Here is a 25,053-nt window from a genome sequence, read left to right as displayed (position 1 = left end):
ATATGAGGAAGTCAACGTTGTGCCACAGTTCAGACATGTTCACAATCCTAGCCTGCTTTCTGTTTACTATATCCCTGAAACTTCTCTTCAAGGACAACTAAAGATAATAACGAGAAGAATATCGTCTGGATTGAAACAGACAAGCCCATTATTGATCTAGCATTATTCAACAGAAATAATATGTATACACATATGTTGTACCCTCATAGGTGCTTTCCTCATCCCCTACTTTATTCTGATGGTCTGCACTGCATTACCGGCGTTCTATCTGGAACTCATACTCGGCCAGAGACATCGCCATGGAGCGATTGCCCTGTGGGATATTTGTCCTGTGTTCCGAGGTAAGTAGCGTCTACAAAAAAGTGCTTTACTTTGTGATACATTGTACTCTATATTCCCTATCTCGCACAATAGCGTCGTGTTGCTGTCACAACACCTTATTCCTCAAATGTTTGCTCCGTTTTTAATCCTTTTTTCATTTTAAGGTGTGGGAATCGCCCAAGTTCTAATATCCTATATGGTTGCATTTTACTACAACACCGTCTCCGCGTGGAGTTTGTACTTCCTAATGGCTTCCATTACGGATCAACTACCTTGGACGCATTGTGATTCTCGACGAGGAAACACCCCAGAATGTGTGAGCTATCCAGAGTGGATAAATCAATCGAAGACGCACTTCAATTCTAGTTGGTGGCGTTTACAAAACCGAACGTTGGCTTCAACTGAGTACTTCGAGTAAGCATCAAATAACAACTCTATGAACCATCCTATGAGATCACTTGTAATTCTATACTCTTTAAATGCCGCTCAAAATCTAAAAATGGGGATTAAAATAGTGCTTTTGAAGGTGTTTTCTCTGAACATGGTTTATTGCGTTATACTTTGGAGATCCGTGTACCTAGAAAGTTAAATTTCTGTATGCTTCTTTAGCTACCAGACTGGATAGAAAACTGGGTATAGTGTAGCATTATCCTTAATCCGAAATCACAACACAGCTTGCCAATAAAATTACCCTATTACGTTCTTCTCAGACACGACGAAACTGACGGCCCACTCCATTCAAACTCAAAGTAAAACTTTATTGAGCCCATCAGAAGCAGTATTTTTGGAGCTGTTGCGTCAAAAAAGGTTTACATTCTGGGGGTATCACTTGACCAAAATTCATGGGGCATCTTTGCCAACGTAATCACCACAACTCAAACAGGAACAATGAGTGAATGCAAATGAATAAACTGAACGCTGATACCGTGGTGCGAAGGCATGCTCAAACTGATTCTATTGCATTTACCATGCTGTAAAATTGTTCAAGGAGGCCAGAAACATTTTACAATCCGCCTCCAGGTTTAACAACCCCTGGGAAATGCAATCGTATTCGTGTTCGCTTGTATCGAATAACAATAAACGTAATTTTTCGACCATGGCTCGATTGAGATGGAACATTCAGACCTCTGGTTTCAATGCTTAGTTAATGTGTTTGTCACTCATCGTAGAACAATGAGCATACATTCTTTATTTCTTTGCACTTGGCAGTTCATTCAAATTTATAGGTTTACGGCTCAAGGATATTAATATTGATTCTCGTAAAATTACTCGTCACTCGGATAACTTGAAATATTTGATTACTGGTCTCAGGTTCACATTGCCACTCTTGCTTTTGACAGTGTGCCTCTAGTATTGCCCTGACATCCGTTTACCACTCAGATATATGATTCCTTGTTAATAGGAGGGTTGCTTTAAAACTATATCGAAGTCCCGGTCTGGACAATCTCGGCCCAATGCAGTGGCAAATGATGGTCTGTACAATTATTGTATTCGGCGTTCTCTTCTGTTTCATGAGGCGTGGAGTGAAAACATCCGGAAAAGTAAGTTGACAAAAACCATTGCCAGTTTCGCAATTCACTGCTGATTCTCAATTGTTTACAATCTGAACTTGCCTGTGTTGACGTTTTCAAACAGCGATTGATATGTATAGACCTTATAAGCTGGAAATATAATGACAACCACACTCTTCTCCTTCATGATACCTACTCACCCGGAAGACATTTCTGTGAGTCCATATTGAAATGCGTAAGAATGCATCCGAAAATAAATCACAGTCTTATAGTTTGTGAATACTTGCTAATCCCTTGCTTCTCATTAGGGACTTGGCTAAATAGTTGGACTAACCGCCTGACCAAAGTAGCGGGCATGCAGTTAGAATTGGTAGGAAATTGCCCTCACATCAACCAGGAACGGCCAAGTCCTGCACGAATCATTTGTATAGAGATGACAGCTTCTAACCCGACGAGAAAATCATATATTGGTGTTCTTACCAAATTTCATAGTCAGCTGTCTGTTATCCACCAAGATAATGGTATGGATCACATGAAGTTGTAAGTGCATCATCTGAAGAGGACGCCGATTCCGTTATCAAAAAACGACTTGTCCGAATCTTATTGCCTTTCTTTTGGGTTGACTGTGCTATTCATTTTAGCTTTTTATTTTCAAAATTAGATCATGAAGCGCTCTCTAGAATATTTATTTGCCTCCATCTGACAACCTCATGAACACGAAACAGTGAATGTCACGAAAAAATTTTCACACTGTTACTTCAACGCTCAGATCTGACAGCTATTTTGTTCATCAACATAAATGACCTTCAGGTAGTATACGTCACTGCACTGTGCCCCTATTTACTACTGGCCGTACTCCTGATCAACGGAGCCATGCTGAAAGGAGCAAGAGAAGGAATCTGGTATTTCGTTCGTCCACAGTTCCACAGACTTGGTGAGCTCAAAGTGAGTGAGTGAAGCACGCCAATTTTGTTTTAAATTCCCTCTAAACATGATTATTTACACTGTCGCCGAAATATTCGACGATCAGTGTTTTAAGTAGCACTGCAATAATATTTCAGTAGCACTGCGGTTTGTTTTAGGAGCTGTTCTATGTTTTCCGGGGAAATTCAGTTGAGAATGCACAATTAATAGTGCAGTGCAGCTTAAGAAGCAATTTAGACGCTGCTGCAGATTGTTGTAAGACGGGGAAGACTACATGTATTATCAGAAGAGTGCACGGAATCCTCAGACAACACGCTGCCTCTCTCTCTTCTCACTTGGAGCCAAGTTCGACACACTGCTGACTGGCCCAATACGTCCTAATATTGAAACGCCCAGTCGTGATCCGAAAAGATGCGAATTCGAATGTACCTTCAGATTCATGAGATGTATCCCAAGAAGGATAAACCACCTATTCATAATCAAAGATACGAAAGGATCAGGCATCCAGTGGACAATATCCGTAGTAAAATCCACACAATTAAACAGGAAAAATTATGTTAGAAGGCTATCAGCGAGTAGACAAGTAATAATGAGGCTTTTTATTTTGCGTCGAATGGAGCCAAAGAGAGATGGGTACGGAGAAATCCCAGCCCAAACACGACAGCGGTATTCTATGTGCAGATGAATAAAGATCCAATAGGCCGAATAGGCGATGTTTTCCTACCAGAAATAGAACACGCCTTTCGAGATTATTGTGGTGTGTGAACGTTTAGAGGTGAGGACAAGGATGGGTTGTAAGCAGAGTTAAATCAAGGGGATGAACGCCCGGGTATGAGGACTAGAGGTTCATCTAATCAACTTTAGAGATTTAATTCGGGAGTAAGATAACAGAAAAAATTGACATGTGGATGAATTTGAAAGAGTTGAACAGTTCTGAGGTTGACGATCCACAAGTGAGGATGTGGGCAACGTCGGTGTGAAGAGCATTTAAGGCTTTTACCCACTGAGCACAGTTGGAGTCAAGTGCAGATCGGACAGTATTTGGATGAAAAATGTGTGCAGAATTATCATCTACAGAGGCAAGGATAGAAGAAATCATGGATGATAAGGTAAACGACATGGCAGATGTGTACTGTGTACGAGAGAGCGGAATCGCGTGAGAATCCAGGGCTGACCAGAGCTTCTCATAAAATACCGTCAATTCATACGTTCATGGAGCGGCTATTGAGGAATCTTCCAATCCGAGTGAACAAGTTCAAATGCAGCGTCCCAAGAAGATGCACTTGATGGACCCACCCGAAACGTTCTAATGTGACTATGGCTGGAATATTCGTTTCATCAAAGGAACCAAGAAAGGACAGCCAGGCCTGCGAAACGGGACACAATATACCGCGCGGTACGCGGTACGCCTCAATCCAAAATAATGGTCACTCATGTAGGCATTGTCTTAGGGTGCGGAGGATGAATTGATAGGTGTGGGCCGGTTATCTTCGGGGTCAAAGTGAAAATACCGTTTGGAATGTGAACGGTGAACGACATTTTCGAATTTGAAGAGAGAATAAAAATGGGAAAATGTGAAACGCAAATAGTTAAATAGTGTGTAGCAAGCGCAACTGTACAAACATTCGCAAAATTATGTGCTATCATTCGCACCTTTGTTGAAGCGTGCTTGAAACGAGAAAGAAATTTCGTCGCATGGGATACTCTAGAATGGTCCTAGATTTCGAAAGCAGACTTGTCGCATGTGACGCCCTAGGTAAGTGAACCCAAAAGTCTCGTCTGTTCAATTATTGTCCAGGGTGATTTTTTAACCTAGCTGCTGCTAGTCCTGGAGAAGCATTTCGCACCTTGGTTGCCAACCGGTTCAACAGTTTCCACTTGCCTTCAACGATTTCAGTCATTATCACTAGAGCTGTCTAAATTTGGGGTTCCGTAAGCCGGGAAAAATTACGTCCTATCATCAGCATTGCGGTATTTGACTTAGCCAATAGCGAAAGTGGGAGGACCTTTTGAAATGCATTGTCCTCCAGAATAGTTGTTGAAAATTAAAGTGTACTATTCTGATCAACGGATGAAATTCGTCGAGTTATATGAGTTGAGAAGGAGAACGGGGTGGAAAGCGAGTAAGAACAGATGATACAACGATTAGCTGAATTAAAGTCACAAGTGAGTTCACCGCAAAGTCTGATGAATGCCAGTTTATAAAGAGGTCATGTTTTTGTACTGTGTCCCTGTTGTCTTTGCAAGCAAGGGCTAAGAAGAGATGGAGGTACCGGTGGAATAAAACTAGACATCACGCTCCACGGGATCTGTGTGATGGGGAAATGGATCCATTCACAGTTGTAAACGATGATATTACCGAAGTTGCAGGAGCATGGGTGAACACCTTTTTCCACAATTAAGTTTCAACAACAACAGAAGAGGGAGTGTCATTATCAGCCGGAGATCGATAAGCAATAAACATATTCTTCCTCGAAGTGAACGAAATTAGAGGCAATGTAGTTGACAGTCGGTGGTAAGCTTCCAAAGCAAAACGCTGAGGAAATATAAAGTACAGTGTATGTTAAGAAAAACTCTACTCTTATAACAGAAACGGAGGGTAAATAGGTAGTCATGGGGTCGAAAGTGGCTGAGGGCTACATAAATCACAAAGGTTCTTATAATTTTGGTGGTGGAACCTCACCGGGGGATAGCGTGAGCCGCCTAGCACTCGGTTTAGCTCCTATGCTGGTGAAACAGTTAAGGTGACCCAAGACTAATACATCAGCATTTGATACCAAGGTTTGTGACGAGCAGTGAACAATCTCATTGTTTTCGTATATACTAAGGCCAAAGAGCAGTGCCTCGTCTGTCGTACTTGAATATGTCACATGAAATGTAAACACCGCAGCCGGGTCACACGCGAATAACATGACGTACAGTAATGATGAATTCCAACAAGGAAACAGCTCTACTGTCTTTTCTCCGTTTTTCGGTTCACGTTGTACAGTAGCTCTGAGAATGTGGAAGAAGTAGTAACGAGTCATACTGCTGGCATATTTCGAATGAACTGTAAGCGCAATCCTACATTTTCGGACTTGCGTAACAAAAATTTATGGATGCTGAGCAAGATTGATTGCCCACACTTTCTCAGTAAACCACGTAAATATCAAACACACTTATAAATTTCAATCATTTCCCGCCTGAGGATTATTTTGCCTCACCACCGGAGGTTTACTCAAACCAACGTACTCAAAACAAAATCATCGAATTCATACCAAAATATCTTCTACTATTTTCAAAAAACGGCATAAGCACTCACCCGTCCACCCTAACGAGTGCAAAGAATCCAACCGCATTACTTACTGTTGGCGGGAATATTCTTGCTTTCAGGTTTGGGCGAATGCAGCCATTCAAAATTTCTTTTCCACCGGAGCTGGATTTGGTGTGCACATTGCATTCGCGACGTACAATCCAAAGCGATACAACTGCCATAGGTGAGTAAAACACATTCAGAAGCTCACATATATCAATTTGAAATTCTCACTAGTGTCTCACAGCGACGGGATTCAACCAAAAACCATTTATAGGTTCTTTAGGATTAATCTCCCTGCTACTTAAATAAAATATGACAACTTAAGACTTGTACGTTCTGTCGCCTTGTGAAGATTCAGAGCAGAGCAGGTAAACCTCAAGAATTTTGCTAATGAAAAACGGAACCACAATATCAAGGTTGTCCACTAATACCTCTTTACTATTTGGCCGTTTGCAGATGCAATTAAGCCGGTAGCTAATTTTATTTAATTGCTAAGTAAACTCCCGTTTAACTGCTAGAAATGGCAATTGTGCAAGAAGCGAAGACTATCTATAGTTATATTTTGGGGGGAAAAGATTTACGGGCCCCAATAGACCCCCAACAAAACCGAAATTCACACGAAGCGACATCAAGAGTGTGCCGCTGAATGAACCCCGGGGAAGTGTAAAAACTTTTATACATATTTGGATGGATGTTGAAAGTTCCGTTGGAACCTGACACGTCCAGTTTAGATCAGAAATAATCAGTATCTAGAATAAATCCATTCGAGTAGCTATAAGTAAGCGAAGTGGTTATACTTAATCCAAATATAGAAGCTAGCAAAGCCCATATTTTGTTCTCACTGGTTTAGGCACTAGTATAAATATTATACTTTATTATTATTCCAGCGAATTGCCAGACTCGGGGAAAAAAGCAGTTTCCTGTAACTACTATCCGTACCATTTCAAATTTCGCCTCGAGCAGAAACTTTAGGAGAAGAGAGCGAAACATGTTGCCCTTACTCTCAATTCACTGGTTTTAATCCTGGACGCTCAACCGCAGGACTAGAGTTCACGAACAATACCCCTCTTTACATGGGAGTGGTGACGTCAGTTGGACCGAAAAACAAGGTTTGCACTGGTCGAACTGCGTTATATTAACATGGCTGACTGCTACACACCCGTCGTTCGTGAGGCAGAAGTACATAATGAACCAGTAGCACACGTTCTCTGTGAAAACGGTGACGCATAACTCATAGAGCCGAGCAAATACAGGTTCACTACCTCAAATCAGAAGCAGTATTGGTGTTGCTGGATGCAAAACCATTGTTTTTTCACTTATTCGTTGTTTCAGACTGAGGGAGTCCGCACTGTAGTTCACATTGCATGGGTTTGGTGAAGCTATTCTACGATGTTTCTACTGGAAGAGCCCAGATAGTCAACATAATAAGGAAGACTAGAGCTGAGTTGACCAAACGCACTGTTTAAAACAGGTGATAGTAGATATTTTCTACTCTGTCAAGGTTTCTTGGTATCAAGAGTAAATCTTAAGCAGAAAAGATGACGAAACACTATCCCGAAGTATTTTTAAAAAGTGTGACTGAACTTGCAAAGCAAATAGTTGTTGGATGAACACTTTAATCACTCAGCTAAGTTCGCTGACTGTTGGGGTATTTAGGACCTAAGCGTTGACGAGATAATTAAACAATGCTTACTGCGTACTGTTTTAGCTTCACCTAAACCAAATATAACCAAATATAACCTTTTATCCACCTCATCTACCTGTTTTACCCTCTGCAGTGAAACAGTAACGCGACGTCTCTACAGTGCTTTGCTCTATCCAATTCACCTGGTCGGGCATCAATCCAGGGTCAGAACATTAAGTCCAACTTGAAGCCACATGAATAGCTTTTGATTTCGTAAATTCTAAAATCCATATAATTTACTAGCTGATAAAGGAAAGTTTTAGAAACGTCAGTAAATCTACGTTCGGAATAATTTTCCTTTCCGACTTGTTTCGCTTGGCTTTGACAAAGCCATAAAAAGGTCAAAAGAGGTCACCAGAATAAAGTCCACTTCCAAAACAGGCCTTCGGAAATTTCAAAAGGTTTTCAGAAATTATTTAACCTTGTAGAATTATATATGTACATTTAATATATACCTTCCGTCAGGCCTCAGCAAATAAGTTCATGAACTTTTAAAGCGTTTTGTTTGAGCAAACTAACATCGTTAAAAGTAGTAATGCTCAACTGTATAATGGATAATCCTTTATTTTTACATTTGTTTACAGAGACTGTATTGTAACTGTGGTAATCAACGCTATGACAAGCCTTTTCGCCGGCTTTACGGTCTTTGCCTACCTCGGCTATCTTGCGCACATATTGCAAACGCCTGTGGAAACTGTCAGTGGTGATGGTTCGTCGAAAACCAATATTTACCTTCTTCAATTTTGGCATCACTTAATTCAGAATCATCCGCATACGCATCATCATCACCTTTCATCATCAATATCATCGTCAGCATCATCACCTTCAGCTGCAAAACTCCCGTTTTTGTCGTGCAATGGTTATAGTTACCATCGGATATATATATGGGCTTGTAAAAATCAATCAGTTCCTCCTAGAAGGATTGGTCGTAACGTGAAACGATGTTAGTTCCCCATAGCACGAAGAAATACGAGATACAGTTATGTGATAGTTTCTTTCGAGATTTTGTCCAGGTGAAAGGAAGAAGGCCTTTGCTGCGGTGTCGCTTTTTGGAAAACATTGCCTGCACATTTACAGACTATTGCCCAGGGCTAAAAACTCTTATTTGCATCTTGTTTGAAGAAACTGAGTATCCGCCTTTTACTCGAATGCGTATTCCTGAACTTTCTTGGTAACATATTGACTATCACTCAAATGCAAACGAATTTCAGTTTTCAATAGGCGCGGAGTAGATTTACGAGAACACCACATCCTACTCGCATGTCTCCTCAGTAGCATCCACCATTACACTGGCGTCACGATATACGTATTAATCGAATTAATCTCATAATAAAGTGGGAGAAAAATCGTCCCAGCGGAATTGGTCTATTTGATACCTCATCTACTCACTCAGATGTGTAGCTAACAGAATAACTTGACAACCAGGTAGTTGAGACCAATATACTTTGCATGAGTTCGGCTAGTTATGTGGGCCTGACAATTGACTAAGCCTCTGTAGATCATCTACAGACGCAGGGTTTGAAACTAATACTACGGGTGACAGGCATATTGACTTATACTTCATAAATTTGCCAAAAAGCGTTTGGAACGCCAACCTTTTTTCCATTGCCAAAAGGATTAGGTAAAACGGAAATAATTAAGCTGTTTCTTTGGTTTTCATTAACCTGTGTGTGGTTTCAAAGCAACCAGGTTAGTTCTTATGGAAACTTTGCAAAATTTACATGATACATTTCAGAATGCATACATGCATCAGTAGCTTTAATTCAAGGGTGTTTGCCATTGACGAGTTGCCTATATTTACTGCCGGACAGGGGAAATCCACTCTGTAAAGAGGAACAGAAGGTACCTGACTCTTAAAATTTAGCACATGAATGATCAGTGAACTCGTACTCTATGGGGGCAAAATTTGTCTAAGACAAACGTTTGGACGTGCAAAACATGTCTAACGAACACCAGCGGACTTATTAAACCTAAACCTTTAATAAAGATCGGTCAGCGATATTCTACTCTCGGTAGTTCACGGGAGTTGGTTGCCCAGCAAGGCTACAGGGGTAGCAATTTTGATGTGGTGTTTTGTTTAATGGAGTGATCGATATTCTTAAATTCGTTATTGATTTCCAAGCTCAATATTTTTGTAATCTAATGATTCCTTGGTCGTACGCAATCGTTTACTGAAAGATACGTTTTTAGAATTGTATGTTATTGCTAGAATATATTGCGCCTTCTCTTTGTGATGACTCAGTTGGATACTTATCGAACCTTGTCCGGTTCATACATTTAATTACACGTTCGGTAATTCCCGGGTGGAAAGCTAACGTTTGACCTTAAGCGAAGTCGTTCCAATGCATCCACGGATTTGAGATGTCATAAAATATTTTTATGTGGTTCGCGAAATTTACCAACAAACACCTGCTTTGTGCTGAGCCACAAACGGTTGATTGGATCTTCTAAAAAGGAAAACCAATATTTTTCATTTATCACCCAGGCTTAGAACCTATAAATCGCCAGTATGATGCAGCAACCGACAAAGACCATCTTCCAGGGTTTCCGTCCTACCAAAACACATGACCCTCCAGGGGTGCTACGAAGTCGACTGACAGATGTTTTATACTTTTTTTGCATTATAGCAGATGGCTACCGAAATTTTCAACCGCCAGATTAATTTTTATTGCAAAATTCTTAATAGGCTACAAGGTTATCATTGCGACAAATAAGCTTCATTTGGCTGAAAGCCGTTAAAATATACTGGTAAACCGATACAATAGTTTTTTGAAAACAACAAGATACACATCCTTGACGTTGTTGGATGGTTTCATTTCACAACAGGCAGTTGGATGGCCAATTCACTACTGAAGGTTTCTACTGATTTGTGTGTGTGACCGCTCCATTTCTGTTCCCTCTGAATTCGTCGATAACTTTGGTAACACGCACAGACTGCAGTAAAATCTCGGCTTGCGCGCTGTGATGAATTAAAATTTGTGCGCCAACAAGTCTGACAATGGGATGGTAGTTACTTGCCGCTTGGTCCGGCCTGATTCACTACACAGTGACGAGTCAAGCACGATAGGTCGCCCAGACTTGCACTTAACACCGTGTAAACCCAATTTTGTCAAGAAAAACTTCACACCAGCCAACTCATAGGACGACCTACCAGCGAGTTTCCGACTATCCTATTGAGGACTATTCCACTGTCAGTCAGTTATCTGTTCCTGGACAAGGATCACACTTGGTGGTTAAGGCGTTGAACATATTCATTTATTACATCAGTTCACTAGTCGCCAACGCTTTCACCAGGTCTCAAATTACTTGAAAGAACTAACGACAGCATGACAAATTCGTGTTGGCTTCATGTGAGGAAATATTAGTCATCTGACTGACCGTATGCTGGGGGACAGTCAGTTATGTATCTGTTTGCTGTCAACTGTTCCATAACCAATAGACACCAATTTGATAGGTTAAAAACAATTTAGGATCCATATGGCGCAGCAGCGTGTGAATGTGTTCTGTCTCATTTATGGTTCATATTTCAGGTCATCTGTTCACAACGAACGTATGTACAACGTCAGATACATTCTCTAGTAGATGAACCGGGCTTGTACCTTTTGATCGGCGGTGAATCGTCTACTTCAGCATGCGGATTGGCTTCCAGTTTTGCTACCAACCACATTCAGTGTTAGTTCTAACTTAAGTAGTGCACTGTAGCCTGCATAGCAAAGTTTAAATAAGGCTGACTTTGTCACAATTGGAAACGATTGGACATGCGAAAAATTGCATCACTGTGAACAGGAAATGGTACAATTATGGAGCTACTTTGTTCAAGAGGGTTCACCTTACGCTAGGCTATATGAAAAGACACCCTGATTAATTTTCGTTAGGAATATTAAATCAAGTCATCTGCTTACTTGATATATTTTTATGTTTTGCGAGATGGCAGCAAAAAATGAAGGCGCAGTGTAAACGTATCTTTCGTATTTTGTAAGAAACAAAATATCAATAGGTTATTTTTGTATAACGGAACAGTTTTAATTGCAACTTCGCCAAGCTTCAAGAATAGCTTAGGATATTTGCCTTAGTTGGTTGCAACATGGTACTACTGATGAGGCACGCAAGTAGTAGGTGGTTTTCTCACCACTCCGCTTCACGTCTATTGAAAAGTGAGGGTTTCTACGGAATTTGTGGAATCATTTTGTAGCATTCGTTTGCATTTGGGTGATAATTAATATCCTAGAAACTTCAGAAAGATGCTTTTAAAAAGAAGGCGGATATTCAGTCTTTTAAACAAGATGCATATGAGAGGTTTGCTTCCCTTTCCAATAGTCTGTAACTGTTCGGTTGGTGTTTTCCGATAAATAACTCCGCATCGAACGCTTCTTTCTTTCACCTGTAGTTGATGACATTAAGAATAAGCTTAGAATTCTTAGTGTTGGAGAATGTGAATTAATGTGAAGTGCATGTTTTAACTCAACATAAAAATCAGGGGCTTGGTGTCAAATAAGTTTTCGACATTAACAGAGCACATCGCCAGACTTGAAATATAAATACTTTCTAAATATGCTAAACAATTTTTAGCGTTTTAGAAAAATTTTGCTCATATTCTTATGGGCTAACACAGTTTCACAAGCCGTTTAGCCAACCAATGTTGAGAAGGGTGGCACCAATTTGATGTCATTCTGTTTCTTGTGGTACACATGAATTTTCGGAATGCACACTCACGAGTCAAACGTTTCTTCTTCAATGCCAGATTTCGTGCTTTGTCTGAATCTATCTAGTATTGGTAAAATAGAATTTGCCAAAACATAAGTTCAAGCCAAAATCGAACGATGGAAAATTTGCATACATTGCTGCTTAACTAAACCGACAGGAATTGCACACCTTTTGACATTTCAAGTGAATGCTCTGTGACTGACGCTTCTCAGGTCAAGTGCTTCTTTGTCTCAGTAGACTGAGTGGACCAGTCTTGTGGTTATTTATGCCGTAAGGGTTGACAGGGGATCATAGTGCGCTCGATTCGAATACTACACCAGAATCTAACGCACTGAAACATTTTCGGCCAAGTAAAAAATTAACATCAGCCCTATTTTTGTCTTTTTTTGTTATGGCTATAAATTACATGTATTTCACTTGCAGGAATTATTTTGAATGCATGACGTCCATTCGTTTATTCAACAGTTAACTAATGCGTTTGCATGCGAAACGGCAATGTCTTGAAAAAAACATCTTTTCTGTTGCTGTCTAGATTCCATAGGAAAACTGAATCATTTGTGCCACTCCTGCGTTTGCTGTTACTCTAACAAAAACTAAATCATATTACTTTATTACCGGACAGATTAGTGCTTCCGGCGTCGTAATGCAGGCAATCTATTTATCGCATGTTACAGGACCTGGTCTTGTGTTTCAAATATACCCATTTGCAATCGGGACCTTGCCAGTGGCTCCATTTTGGGCTTTCACGTTCTTTCTCCTGCTCATCATGCTGGGAATCGATAGTGGAGTAAGTTTACTTCTTGGTTTTGTACACCGGTTGTAATCAGTAACCAGAGAAATTATCCTATGCCCACTCAGCAAGCATTTACGTGCGTGTATCTGTCACAAAAAGTACTCACTGTGTTTTCGAGCAAAAAAAAAAAGATTTGCAGGTCCTTTCATCGCACTTTCGTCTTGAAGTAACGATGATTCCGTGAAAAAGCAAATGGTATACTCTCGAAACCCACTTAAACTATAATCCGCTTTCAGAATGTGCTAGATTCGGAAACAACAAGGGACCTGAGACTAGCAACACTGGACACTTACCACATCACATTTTGCTCCGCCCACACTATGAGTGCTCGAAACCGGTGTTTTTGTGTTTTATCCAGTACCCATCGACTTTTGAACAAATGACATTCCAGCTACTAAAGGGACCGGATGATAAGGGAACCTGGCTCACTGCGGAAAACGAACGAAGAGCTCGCTCACTGTGTTGGTAGATTGCCGCTAGCAGTGTAAGTGACTTGGAGGGAAAAACCCCTCAGAAATTCATTCGGCAAAGTAACAGCACGGTAGACGGGAGGTTCATCTTTCGGATACAACAAACGCAAGTTTCTTTTCGGTCACAAGAATACACCCGGACACATCAATTAAATTCTCCACCGACTAATTTAACAAAGGATGCGAATAACTTAACGCTGTGCATAGTGAATAAAAAAAACAGCCAAATTGTTGGTAATTTTCTTTGAATTTCAAAATGTAAACATTATATATGGCTTTGCATGTTCACTTGGTCTTCACCTAACTACAAAGATGAGTTGAACGTCTGTCGAACGTCTTTCATCGCTCCCGTCCATTCCTTGCGGCTGTTGTCGAGGCTCTACCACGACCAGATTCAATGGTCACATTGTCTGTTCGCGCAAGGTCATTTTATCTTCTCGAAACAAATGTCGGTTTTGTCTTGGTCTCGAGATGCGGATTCTCCGGTTATGCCAATATTTCGACGAGAAAAACCATATCATTTGTAGAGTTAAAGCAACTGAACATCAGTGCAGTGTACCGGTTACCTAACCGGCTATAGTGCCAGCCACTTTTACACCATATAATTTATAAAACTAGGTTTTGAATGTACAATTAAAGCTGGTAACCTCAGTCACAATGACTAGTAAGGACAATGGCTACTCGGAAACAATTCGCCACCTGGTAAATCAACGGTGAAAAAGAACTGATGTCAGCTTCTTCGAGTGAAAGCATGTTCACGTTTTCACAACCACAACTCCTAGAAGAAAGCATTCTCAATGTATACCCTATCGACCACTATTTTCACTGATCAGATGCATTAACGAAGGTCGATATAACACGGCGTGATAGTTCTGAAATTGGAAGGAAAAAACAATAAGTTTAAACGAGTGCAGTCCTCTTTTAGCTTTCAATCTAGCTCTATTCCATCAAACTCAAAGTTAACATATTTTATTCGCACTGGTGTAGACACTGGTTTAAACATTATACTGTATTTCAGCGAATGACCCGACTCGCGGTGAAGGGCAGTTTTCTGTAACTACTATCTGTATCATTTCAAATTTCACTTCCAGCGGAAACCTCTGGAAAAAAAGGGAAAATATTGTTGTACTCACTCTTAATTCACTGGTTTTAATCCTGGAAGCTAAACCACAGCACTGGACTTCGCAAACAGTATCCCTCCCTAAATGAGAGTAGGGAGTTCGGTTGTACCGAAGAACAATATTGGCACTGCACTGACCGAACTGTGTTACGTTAACATGTTTGAATTCTACGCACCCGTCGTTCGCGAGTCAGAAGTACGCACTGAACGGCTGGTACACGTCTTCTGGGACAAACGGTGACGCATAACTCATAGAGCCAGGCAACAGATCATTGGACTAAGCAGAAAACATCTCTCTGGTCTGTACTCACGGCGGCAGTGAGCATAGCGCTATTTCAGTGGCGTTTGCTCTGGGTGCCTGAATGTGCATAATTAATCCCAGCTAAATAGCCTGAACGGCGCTGAAAAACTCCGATTGTTAAATGTAATATAGGGCAAATGCTCGTTTTGCTTGGCCAGTGTTGAGAAAGGACTACTGGCTCTCGCTCGGATAATAAAATGACTCCATGAAATTTGGTGAACAGAAAATTGAGACGGGTCGTTTCAGTTACACGTGTTTACCTATTCCTACAACATGCAAGTATGTAGTCAGTGAAATTTGCGTACGATGCGAGATAACTGCTGTTGGTTCGCGAAAAAATCAATGGAGGGCATGTGAAAGGCGTTCTCAAATCCACAATGATGGATCTTCACCAAGTCAGCGTATAATATAGAATGGTGGATGTGCTCTTATTCTCGTAGCTTATTTAAAATTCGATCACAGATATTCATATGAAGGCCTGAACTAGTCGGCAGATGTGAAGTACCCAAGTGATTGGGTGAGATGACATTTCCATCTATTCCCAATCTTGCAACAACCAAGACCTTGCCACAAAATATTTGTCCTGCTTACAATCTGATCAGCACATACACCACTGTAAACAGCGCTTCGTTCCAATTTACAACACCAGGTCGTCCAAAAACGTCCGAATAGAGTGAAAACGACATCCTGTCTTTCAGAGCGTCGGTCGTCGGCGATTCAGTAATTTCAGTGAGCGTAATTAAAGATGGTTTGTTCTGTCATTATGCCTACATATTGGAAGCTTGAATAGGTACGGACTGTTGATCAGGAAGCAGCTGGTCTGTTTGCCCAGCTTAGCACTGGCTTGTCCTGCCACCATGCGAGGTAACATCAACAGGGAAGCCTGACCAACCCAACTCTTCATCGGTTTGCCCAGCCTGGGTGGATACCAGAGAAAACTTAGGACGTCCCATAGTTGCCTTTCGAAATTTGCGTAGTGAACTACAAACTGGTCACATTCGATGAAAGTAGCACGAGCTACTCGGCAGTAGTCACGTCTTAAAAAACGTCGTCGGAATCTCCGTTACTTATACGATTACGCAACGCAGTCAATTCTTTTGGAAGGAGGCTACGAAAGTACCGTACAGTATATTCGCCAAGCTGATCTATTCCTGAGTTGATGTCCGGTCCCGTGAATAATGCATCCATTGAATGGTGCAAGTGCGTATCTTTTGTTGCTTACAGTGAGGGAGGGAGGTAACTGAAAACTTTCCTTAGAAAAGTAAATCAGTACCTCGACCTCGGAAGCCAGAGAATGCAAGCGGGAAAAGTCACACTTTCAGCAGCTTGGTTGGAATGAACCAGCTGACAGTGCGTGAGAGTAACGCCATTGGTTCTTTTTTCTCCTGACTTTTTCTTACCGCTGTCCAATATATTTTTCCGCCAACATAGTAGCAGGGAATCGCAACGACGGTGAACGGACTGACTACTGACGAGGAACAGGTAATAGGGGCCTGAAGAGCCCATGCACAATGAAGCCCCCGACAGTGGTTGCCTCTTCTGTTTAGTTGGTTTTGCGAAAAATACTAGTTCAATGCTTATCGCGTCTTGCTTCGTGTAGTGGATGGGAAATCGTGCTGAACTGGTGATGTAAGACATAAGTAAGACATAGTAGCTCTTCTACATTTTACTGATTTGAACACCATAAGTATAAGTTTCATTTTCGTCACGCAGTTAAATCTCGTTTCAGGAAAATTTCGTTTGAAAATGGGCACTTGATCTACGTGCACTCAAATTAGCATTCAAACAAGCAATAACGCTGATGAAAATCCGAGGACAGTGAATACCTGTTGGCTTTGAAAGCGAAACTGACCATGAGCCCTCTGCCAGATCCCATCAGTTTTCTAGACAGTTTCGAGTCTGTGAATTCCCACTATTTCTGATGCGCGTTTATCGTAAAAATGCGATTCTCACGCTCTTTTCATACTTCTGTATTTCAGATGGGCGGACTGGAATCCGTAATCACAGCGTTGAACGATGTGGTCCCAACAAAGTGGAAGAAGCGTCCAGGATTTCGACCTTTTCTTACATTCCTTATTGTCGGATCTGCGTGTCTGGTGGCCCTGGTCAATGCGACATGTGTTAGTTTGGTGATTCTAATGCACCCAGACGAAAACTGCATCTATCGCATATGAAGAATACTCGGCTGGCAAAAAAGTATCCCTTTTTCTGACAGTTTAATAAGCCAAAGAGAAATAAAAATCAAGAACAGTATAGGATCACTGTGCGGAAGCACTTCCATATGAAGGTTTCATCAACTACTGCTCCCAGTAGATCACCATAGACTACCGTTCTCGGATGCTCAGGCTGTGAACATCCACACACATTGAAGTCTCCCCGTATGCCTAACAGGGCATTTCAATACAATCAATGAAGTGAAACCCAGGGACCTAAACTGCTCCAGATCCAAGGTTGAGTGTAAATCAGTGCGAAATTACATACTCCAGATTGTAACGCCAAACCCGAAGTGTTCCAACACAGCTATACCATGAATACCGAGCAGATTTTGTGCAAGAAGGAACAAGGAAATTGTGCAAAGCATTTGGCACTGACGAAACAATGTGTTACACAGGGCCATAAGTCAGTAAGCGCGACCTTCAACTGAGCAAAGCAACTAGCAGTAAAGACACTCATATTGAGTGGATCGGGTCGCCAGTTAGCTGTATTGGAAGGTGGGCAATTTGAATGTTCATCATGTGGAAAACCTGTTAGAGAAAACACAGACAGGGACAACCAAGCACCACCGACGCGAATAAGATGGAAGCTGAAAACTCTGTTTAAATTGATGTTTTGCCTTGGACCAGAATGTAGCTCAATATAGGGTGATATTTCGTTATTAACTTTTAAACAAGGACAAGTGCAACTGATTGCAACTATGTATGACGTAATTCATACGATGAATCTATCGTAACATAGTTCGATAGACCTGGTAAGAAAAAGACGACCCCGAGGAGCACTTCATAATATTTTTTATTTTCATTATCTACGAGACCCCTGTCGCGCTGCCCCACTGTATTTTCTTGCAAGCCATAACTTTTCAGTCAGTTTTAGAGTGATAAGTTTCTGTATTTGAATAGACTTCTGTCTGATGTCTAGGCCCTCAACCTAATCTACTATCGTGCCTTGATTAAACTTGACCTAACATCGTTTAACTCTGTACCGCTGCGCACGGTGGTCCGGTGTCTATACGTGTTTATGAATTTTTCTGATGGTCAGGTAATTCTCATCGTGCTGGTATTTTGTTCTAGAACAGACAACCCATCTTACTTCTTTTGTGAACATCACCGATTAACTTTCGTCAGCTCGCTTTGAAGAGTTGCGGCCCAGTCATTTGTTATAGCATACCGTAAACGAAATCACAGCGCACTGTGAGAACGGGACATATGAACTGAATTTAGGACAAACTAAGGAGTAAAAACGCTATTGAAGAATGTGTAGCTAGCTTTTTATTACTGGCAACCAATCAACATAACTGAGTTGTTTTTGGCGATTATTTGACTGGTCGGACTTAACTTACCTGGAGTTTTATTCTTTTTTTGATGCGCTGATTTTTCAGTATCTTTCAGAAGTTTACGCATGCCAATGAGCAGTACTTCCGTGAAGTTAATCTAATTTTTTTCACATACGGAATGTGCTTAGGGTGGAATGTACGTATTCAATTTGATGGACCGATATGTGGCTGGCGCTTCGCTTCTCATCGGCAGCTTGTTTCAAGTAATTGCAGTATCCTGGTTCTATGGTAAGCATATTTTGTGTACTCTGCTGCTCCTTCATTTCAAACAGTTTGGCAAGGTTTAAATACGCACATTCTGGTAAAAGGGAAGGGACACATTTTTAAGATATAGACTATTTGGCACACCATGTATCAGTTGGTATCACAGTTCTCTGATTACCACAAATTCATCTGAACGATCACTCATTACACAATACTTGTACTTTGATAAAGACTTTGTGTTCGTTCTGAAACTACCATATTTTGTTTCGACTTTCCTGTGCATAACTGGTTGAAAGAACATTTGTTTTTGGCAGTGTCTGCTTAGGACAGATTATCTCCTCGTCTGTGGATGACCGTAAATCTAGAACCTTTCCACGAAGCATGGAGGGACTATGGCTGATGTCGTTGAGACTCAGACGATTACCCGTAGTTCGCTGATAACAAACCTGTGAGTCAAATTACTACAGTGGCACCATTCTGTCACTATCAGACCAGCGAGTATGCTCAACAGAACTCTTGATGGTCCTAAAGGCAAACTATTTTCGTTCCAGGACTCTGAAATTCACACTATGTTCCGTCCTAAGAATTGTTCACTTAATTCGATAAGATGAACAGGACTACTGTAAACTACCTTAACGTTTCATCTCCTTTGACTCGTAAATCTTCAGTTTGCTGAATATACGTGTTTTGTCATTTGCATTCTGATTTGCTAGTGTGAAATCTTGCTAACTATCCTCCCGGTGAATGTTTCAAGATCAATCTTGGTTATCACAGTGTAGATCGGAATCAAAAAGTTGGCACTTTTTCCTTGTTCATCAAAATTGCCTATAAGCAAGAAATGCCATTCTGTCAGGGCCACCCTAACTGAGCCGAGAGCCAATGATCAAGCACTAAGAAACTGTTTCTTCACACACACAAATCTTAAGCCTTATTATCATGGAAGAGCATGCGTTTTGTGGGCTATTTTCGATTAGCTTCTCCGTTAAGCTGAGTCAAACAATAAATGCTTTTGAAGTAAAATAGATAAGGCGTCCTGGTCATTTACTGAGGTTAAACTGGAAAGCCTAACCGTGATCAGATGCCCTTGTTGTTGGTTGTTCGAAGGCAGTTAAAAAGTGAAAAAAGGCGAACAATTTCGCGCAACCGGTTGTAATCTTGCTGGAAGGTCGATTTTGGAATCCTACTTTTTTAAATGGCCCCATGTTTCACTAAACATTGCACAGACTGTCCTATCTTTGGGTGCGTCATTTCGCCATAGGGTGATTTTGAAAATGAAGCTTGGTTCAGACATCCGAAACTTTCCTTAATATTTTCTTCAGGCATAGATGTGCTAACTTTGTCTGTGACGTTGAAAAATCCAGCACTTTAAAAACCAAACACATGCGGTGCGGATTGGAGCTGCATTTTATTGTTATTTGATGTGAATGCTCTTTTAGTAAGAATTATCCCACATTATCAGTCATGAAATATATTCGCTACATTTGGTATCTCATAGAAGGAAAAAAGTTCGGTCAAACATCGATGCACTTCTGTGAATTTTCAAGTGTCCAAAAAGCAAATCCCGAGTTATGGATGATCGCTATTGCCAACAGCCGCACTATGGAAATGTTAACCAAAAATGCATCGTTGTATTGACTATGTGGCGCGAATGTCATCCACTTCAGCGGTTTTTGAATAAATTTTACGTGGAGACATCTAACTGCCCAGGCATCTAAATTAGCGTTTCAAGGATAGATTGGTAGTGTAGTGTGGGACGTCAGGAAGTCAGCGGTATTCGACGTTCGAGAGGATGTGGCGACGGCACACGTCGATTCTGAATTGCGCAGATATAGAGGTTGGTGATACGGAATCCACACGGCACACACAGCACACATTCGCACAGGTCGGGCGACACAGAAAAGAACACCGGAGCGTGGCAACAACACACGTGCATTAAACCGAAAACGAAACCGGAAGTCGGGGGTACAAAGTCAGGTCAAGGTCAATCACGGGGGGTGTAAAGGAGGGTTACTGTTTCCTGCCCGGGACTCGTGGTGGCCGGTCCGTGGTACCTGGAATAGGTGGGGGGAGAGAGAGCGGGAGAGGCACACATAAGGCCATACGATAGACGTGCAAGCAGGTACAGTCAAGTTTCAACTGCGTTAAAGTAGGTGGTTTTAAAGTGGATGACTCTGCTACTGTCGTCTCTATGCAAGCAGCCAAACTATTTCAGCACAAATTTTGAACTCAGTCATTTCTCCCCTTCTATTGAAGGCATACTATTGGGAGGCAACGCTGTAATTTATATTTCAAACTGGTGCTTAGTTTGCTCTTTGAGAGATACTAAACATAACCAATAGAGACTCACTCAAGTCGGCTAGCACGCAAGTGGGTTTCAGCTATTAGCCATTGCTGTAAACGGCTACTCAGTTTCTCTAAGCTTCTAAGACCACTGGACTGGAAATTTTAAAACCAAACCACCAAAAACGACGACAGAAACTGCTGCACTGACTTCGAATGATCTCCGCAGCTAAGTGCACTAATCGAACACATCTGGGCTTAAGATTCTTGCAGCGGTATATAGCAGTGGTGGTAATAATATCGCTCGTAGGGGCGAAATTCTGAGGCCAATGGAGATTTGTACCCTTCCTCCAAGAACAAATATGCAAACGCAGTAGGACAAAAAATTATTGTAAGCTACCATAAAGAACTGGTAACTTTTGACTTGGCCCATTGGAAAAATCATTCCGCAAAGACTGACGGACTACGTACGATTTACTATGCGATCAGATAAAACTTCGTGAATGTGCTCAGAGTTCATTGTGAGAAAACGGAATGATGACTGGAGATCTGAGCAATCTCTATGCTTACTCCTGAAGACGACCCAATCTCAACAGCAGTCGGCCGTTCCATTTTACATCGGAGGTCCTTTTTCTGAAAAACTGCTTGTGTGCTCGGTTGATTCTAGCAGTGCGTGCTGTTTGCTATGATGATAAATCCCTTTAATCCTTTTGTACCTAAAGAACTCCCGTTGCTTAACGCAGAGGGCTTTCTTTCAATACAAAGGGTCAAATTTCAAGCGTTCATATGGGAACAAGTCGACACTCTAGCTGCTCAGCAGATCATCATAATTTTTATGTAGTATTGTCTTCCACTTTTTTTTACGCTGAATCCCATAACTCTGTGCAGTCTAGCCAAACATAGATACAGTGTAATACGGAAGCAACCTCACTTTGGATATTAACGCTTGTACAAACCTGATTAATGTTGGTCTCCGATGGAGCCACCCTTCATCTACATGGAACTGCGAGTCCCCAAATTCTGAAATAGTGAACTATTAGTCGGGCCAAACATTGTCCCTAATGTAACATGGAAGGGTAAAACTGCTTTGTTGATGGCGCGTGCCATCTCAAAAGGCTTTCTAATTTTGGCCTCTCCAAAATCGTTCGTAAACAGTTTCCATGGCCGCATCATAGGACACTGTGTAAGCTCTATGGATCTTAATTTTGAGGACAAACTAAGGTAAGGAATACATTTGTGCGTTGACATTACCCCGGTAAAAGAACGTCTTACCTTTAAATTTCTATCTCATGCTGAACAAATTTCATTTGCTCATAGTACGGACAGCGGGAACGTAAGCAAAAGAATCTGGAAGAAAACTGAGCATAGAATACTCTTACATTAACTTGATGAAGTAGGAAAATTGGGCTACCGAGTATGGCATTTTGTTCAGTGGATTCAAAGTATGGACAATTACACAGTCCGTTCTGGAACTTATGTATCCTGGGTGTCGTTTGAGAACAGTTGGGTTTTTCGCTATGCATAAAGGAAGGACAAACTATGCCATGAGGTGTGACAACGTCAAATTTGGTAAAGGCAATGCACAGGCACCAACCTCATCTACAAATATTCATTAACTTAACGGTGCCAAATCATGTGAGAAAATCTGATGAAAATAGAATTAATATATTTTGTTTTGCTATTTTGTAATTCCACAAGAATATGTCGTGAACGTATAACTTCTTGCCTCCAATTGGCTTTGTACATCTCTCTGTCTATATTAGGAATGGATCGGCTTTGCCAAGACATCAAAGAAATGACATTGCCAGGACCGAGTCTCTATTGGCGACTGTGTTGGAAATTCGTCACACCCATTTTACTAGTGGTAAGTTGCTGAGTTTAGTTTTCTTTCCTCAGGCACCCAACGCTTTTAGAGTGATCAACAACAGGGACGACAATGAGCACGTTAAGCAGTCTGTTGATGATCCCTTTAGGGCATAGTGCTGCTTTACTGACTCTCGCAGGTACTTTTCTTGATGGACAATTCGAACAACCCGGTACTTGCAGCCTTTTCATAAATGACTTATTCAAGTGTAACTTCTGGACCAAAAAAGATAGAATAAGTGATTAATAACATATAAATGCGTGCCGAAACTAGCATTTTCTTACTGTGAGTTCGATGTGGGTCAACAGTTAAAGCGCAAGTTTATGGCCGAAATGTCCACGTTTGAACCCCACCTATGCATCTTGCCTGCACCTGTCCGGCTTCGCGCAACCCGGAGGTAGCAGAGGCTTCGTATTTCCTTGATGCATCGTGGCAGCTAGGCACCGGAACTATGTTGCAGCTTAACGATTATTATTGTCTGCTTTCTTGTTTCACCTTTCCCTCAGCTATTCATTTGTTTAGTCATTCTTGCGTTCAGCTATGGCCCAAAGAGGCTTTGGAAATGTGGTACAAAATAATTCCCAAATTTCATGGTAATTTTACCGCACACCAAAAACATGTGAATCGCCACATCGCTGGCTCAAAAGTACCACTCATATTTGGAAAAACAACACTAATACCAACTCACTGTGCGCGTACTTCGTAGGAATGCAACTTAGTGGCATATAAAGGCTTTTTAGGAACGAAACATGAGCACCCATGTACAATGGAACGTGACAGAAATGTTCCACGTTTGCAAAGGATTATTCAATCAAAACATTGAATCAAGGCCGGTCATAAATAGATGATTCGATATCAACTGAATGGACAACAACTTATGTGGCCCCGACTCCTCATAAACGTACCGCTAATTTGAAAAATAAATCTTTCAACTGGGATTTCATATTGGCATGGCTTAACACTCTATTTATGAAGGTCAAATTACGCCACTTCGTTCATCAAGAAATAACACCATAAAATTTCACTACATTCATTTGGTTCCACCCAATCTAAGGGATGAATTCAGTGTAATGTGTTAAGTTCACGCACGTTCTGTTTTCAAAAACAGCGAGCAAGTTCAGGACGTTTGGTGTTACAGGTGAAATTGTTATGGTTTCAAGGCTCTAGTATTTTGGATATTTGAACAAATGAGACTAAAATGTAACCGAATTTCTCAGTAATACCTCGGCAAGTTTGCATCTGAACGATGTGATGTTAGGCGGGTGCATTCTACAGAAGTGAAACTGTGTGGATTTTTAACAACATGCCTTTTAAGTGTGGTTCTTGAATGGCACAGAAAAAAATGGCTATCACTTGGTAAAAATGTAGTCAGATCATTAGAGTGTTAAATTTCTCAAGTACTACATGCTCTATTTTTAAAATACGCCTACGTTTGTATGAAGTGAAACGTATGTAATCTATATTTCCAAATTTTGGTTTGGTGACACAACTTAAGGTTATGGTGTTGAGCGCCATTCTCGACCCAACACCCTTGCAATACAACTACGGTACACGTCATCCAGAGTTACTGTCCAACGTGTCTCAGGTCGTTAATGTCACTATTCACGGAAGCACACAGGTGTACAATTATCCTCACTGGGCTGTATGGTTTGGATGGTCTCTGACTATGGCTCCTGTGATCATTATCCCCATAACCGCCATCGTAATCATCGTTCAATCTGGATGCCACTTTACGGTGAGTTTCTGTATTTTGCAGCGCAGCATTCATATTTATAAATGAGGACTCGTTTTTTGAGCATTTGTTAACATTTTGTTTGCTTTGGTATTCAATCACAAATTATTTCCGACTATTTCCATGTAACGTGTTTTAAATCAATTATTTTTTATTTGCGGGGCAACTACTGATAATTTTGACTTTTGCGGCATTTTTTCAACGCGTTTGCTTGGCAAATTATACGACAGCTAGCGTCATTACTCTCTTAAACGAGAATGTTCGTAACAAATTTCATGTCTTATTAGCAGGTTTTGCTAA

General features: G+C 41.1%; 2 protein-coding genes across 2 annotated transcripts in view; one reads left to right on the top strand and one right to left on the bottom strand.

Moving 5' to 3' along the window:
• Nucleotides 1-25,053, top strand: part of T265_05254 (hypothetical protein) — a gene marked incomplete at both ends in the record, with an annotated part of 73,794 nt that overhangs the window by 4,485 nt on the left and 44,256 nt on the right. The window contains 3 exons of the mRNA XM_009170223.1: nucleotides 210-341; nucleotides 2,602-2,781; nucleotides 13,114-13,226. Of these exons, the coding sequence (XP_009168487.1) occupies nucleotides 210-341; nucleotides 2,602-2,781; nucleotides 13,114-13,226 (425 nt within the window). The remainder of the gene's footprint in view (nucleotides 1-209; nucleotides 342-2,601; nucleotides 2,782-13,113; nucleotides 13,227-25,053) is intronic.
• T265_05255 (hypothetical protein) lies at nucleotides 18,781-24,789 on the bottom strand (the record flags this gene model as incomplete). Its single annotated transcript, XM_009170224.1, has 2 exons — nucleotides 18,781-18,971; nucleotides 24,687-24,789. 2 exons carry the CDS (start codon nucleotides 24,787-24,789, stop codon nucleotides 18,781-18,783), a joined length of 294 nt encoding a protein of 97 aa, XP_009168488.1.

The sequence above is a fragment of the Opisthorchis viverrini genome (genome assembly GCF_000715545.1).
Source record: "Opisthorchis viverrini unplaced genomic scaffold opera_v5_97, whole genome shotgun sequence".
Lineage (NCBI taxonomy): Eukaryota > Metazoa > Platyhelminthes > Trematoda > Opisthorchiida > Opisthorchiidae > Opisthorchis > Opisthorchis viverrini.
Note: the sequence above shows the minus strand (reverse complement) of the source record. Positions and strands in the feature narration are given on the sequence as shown.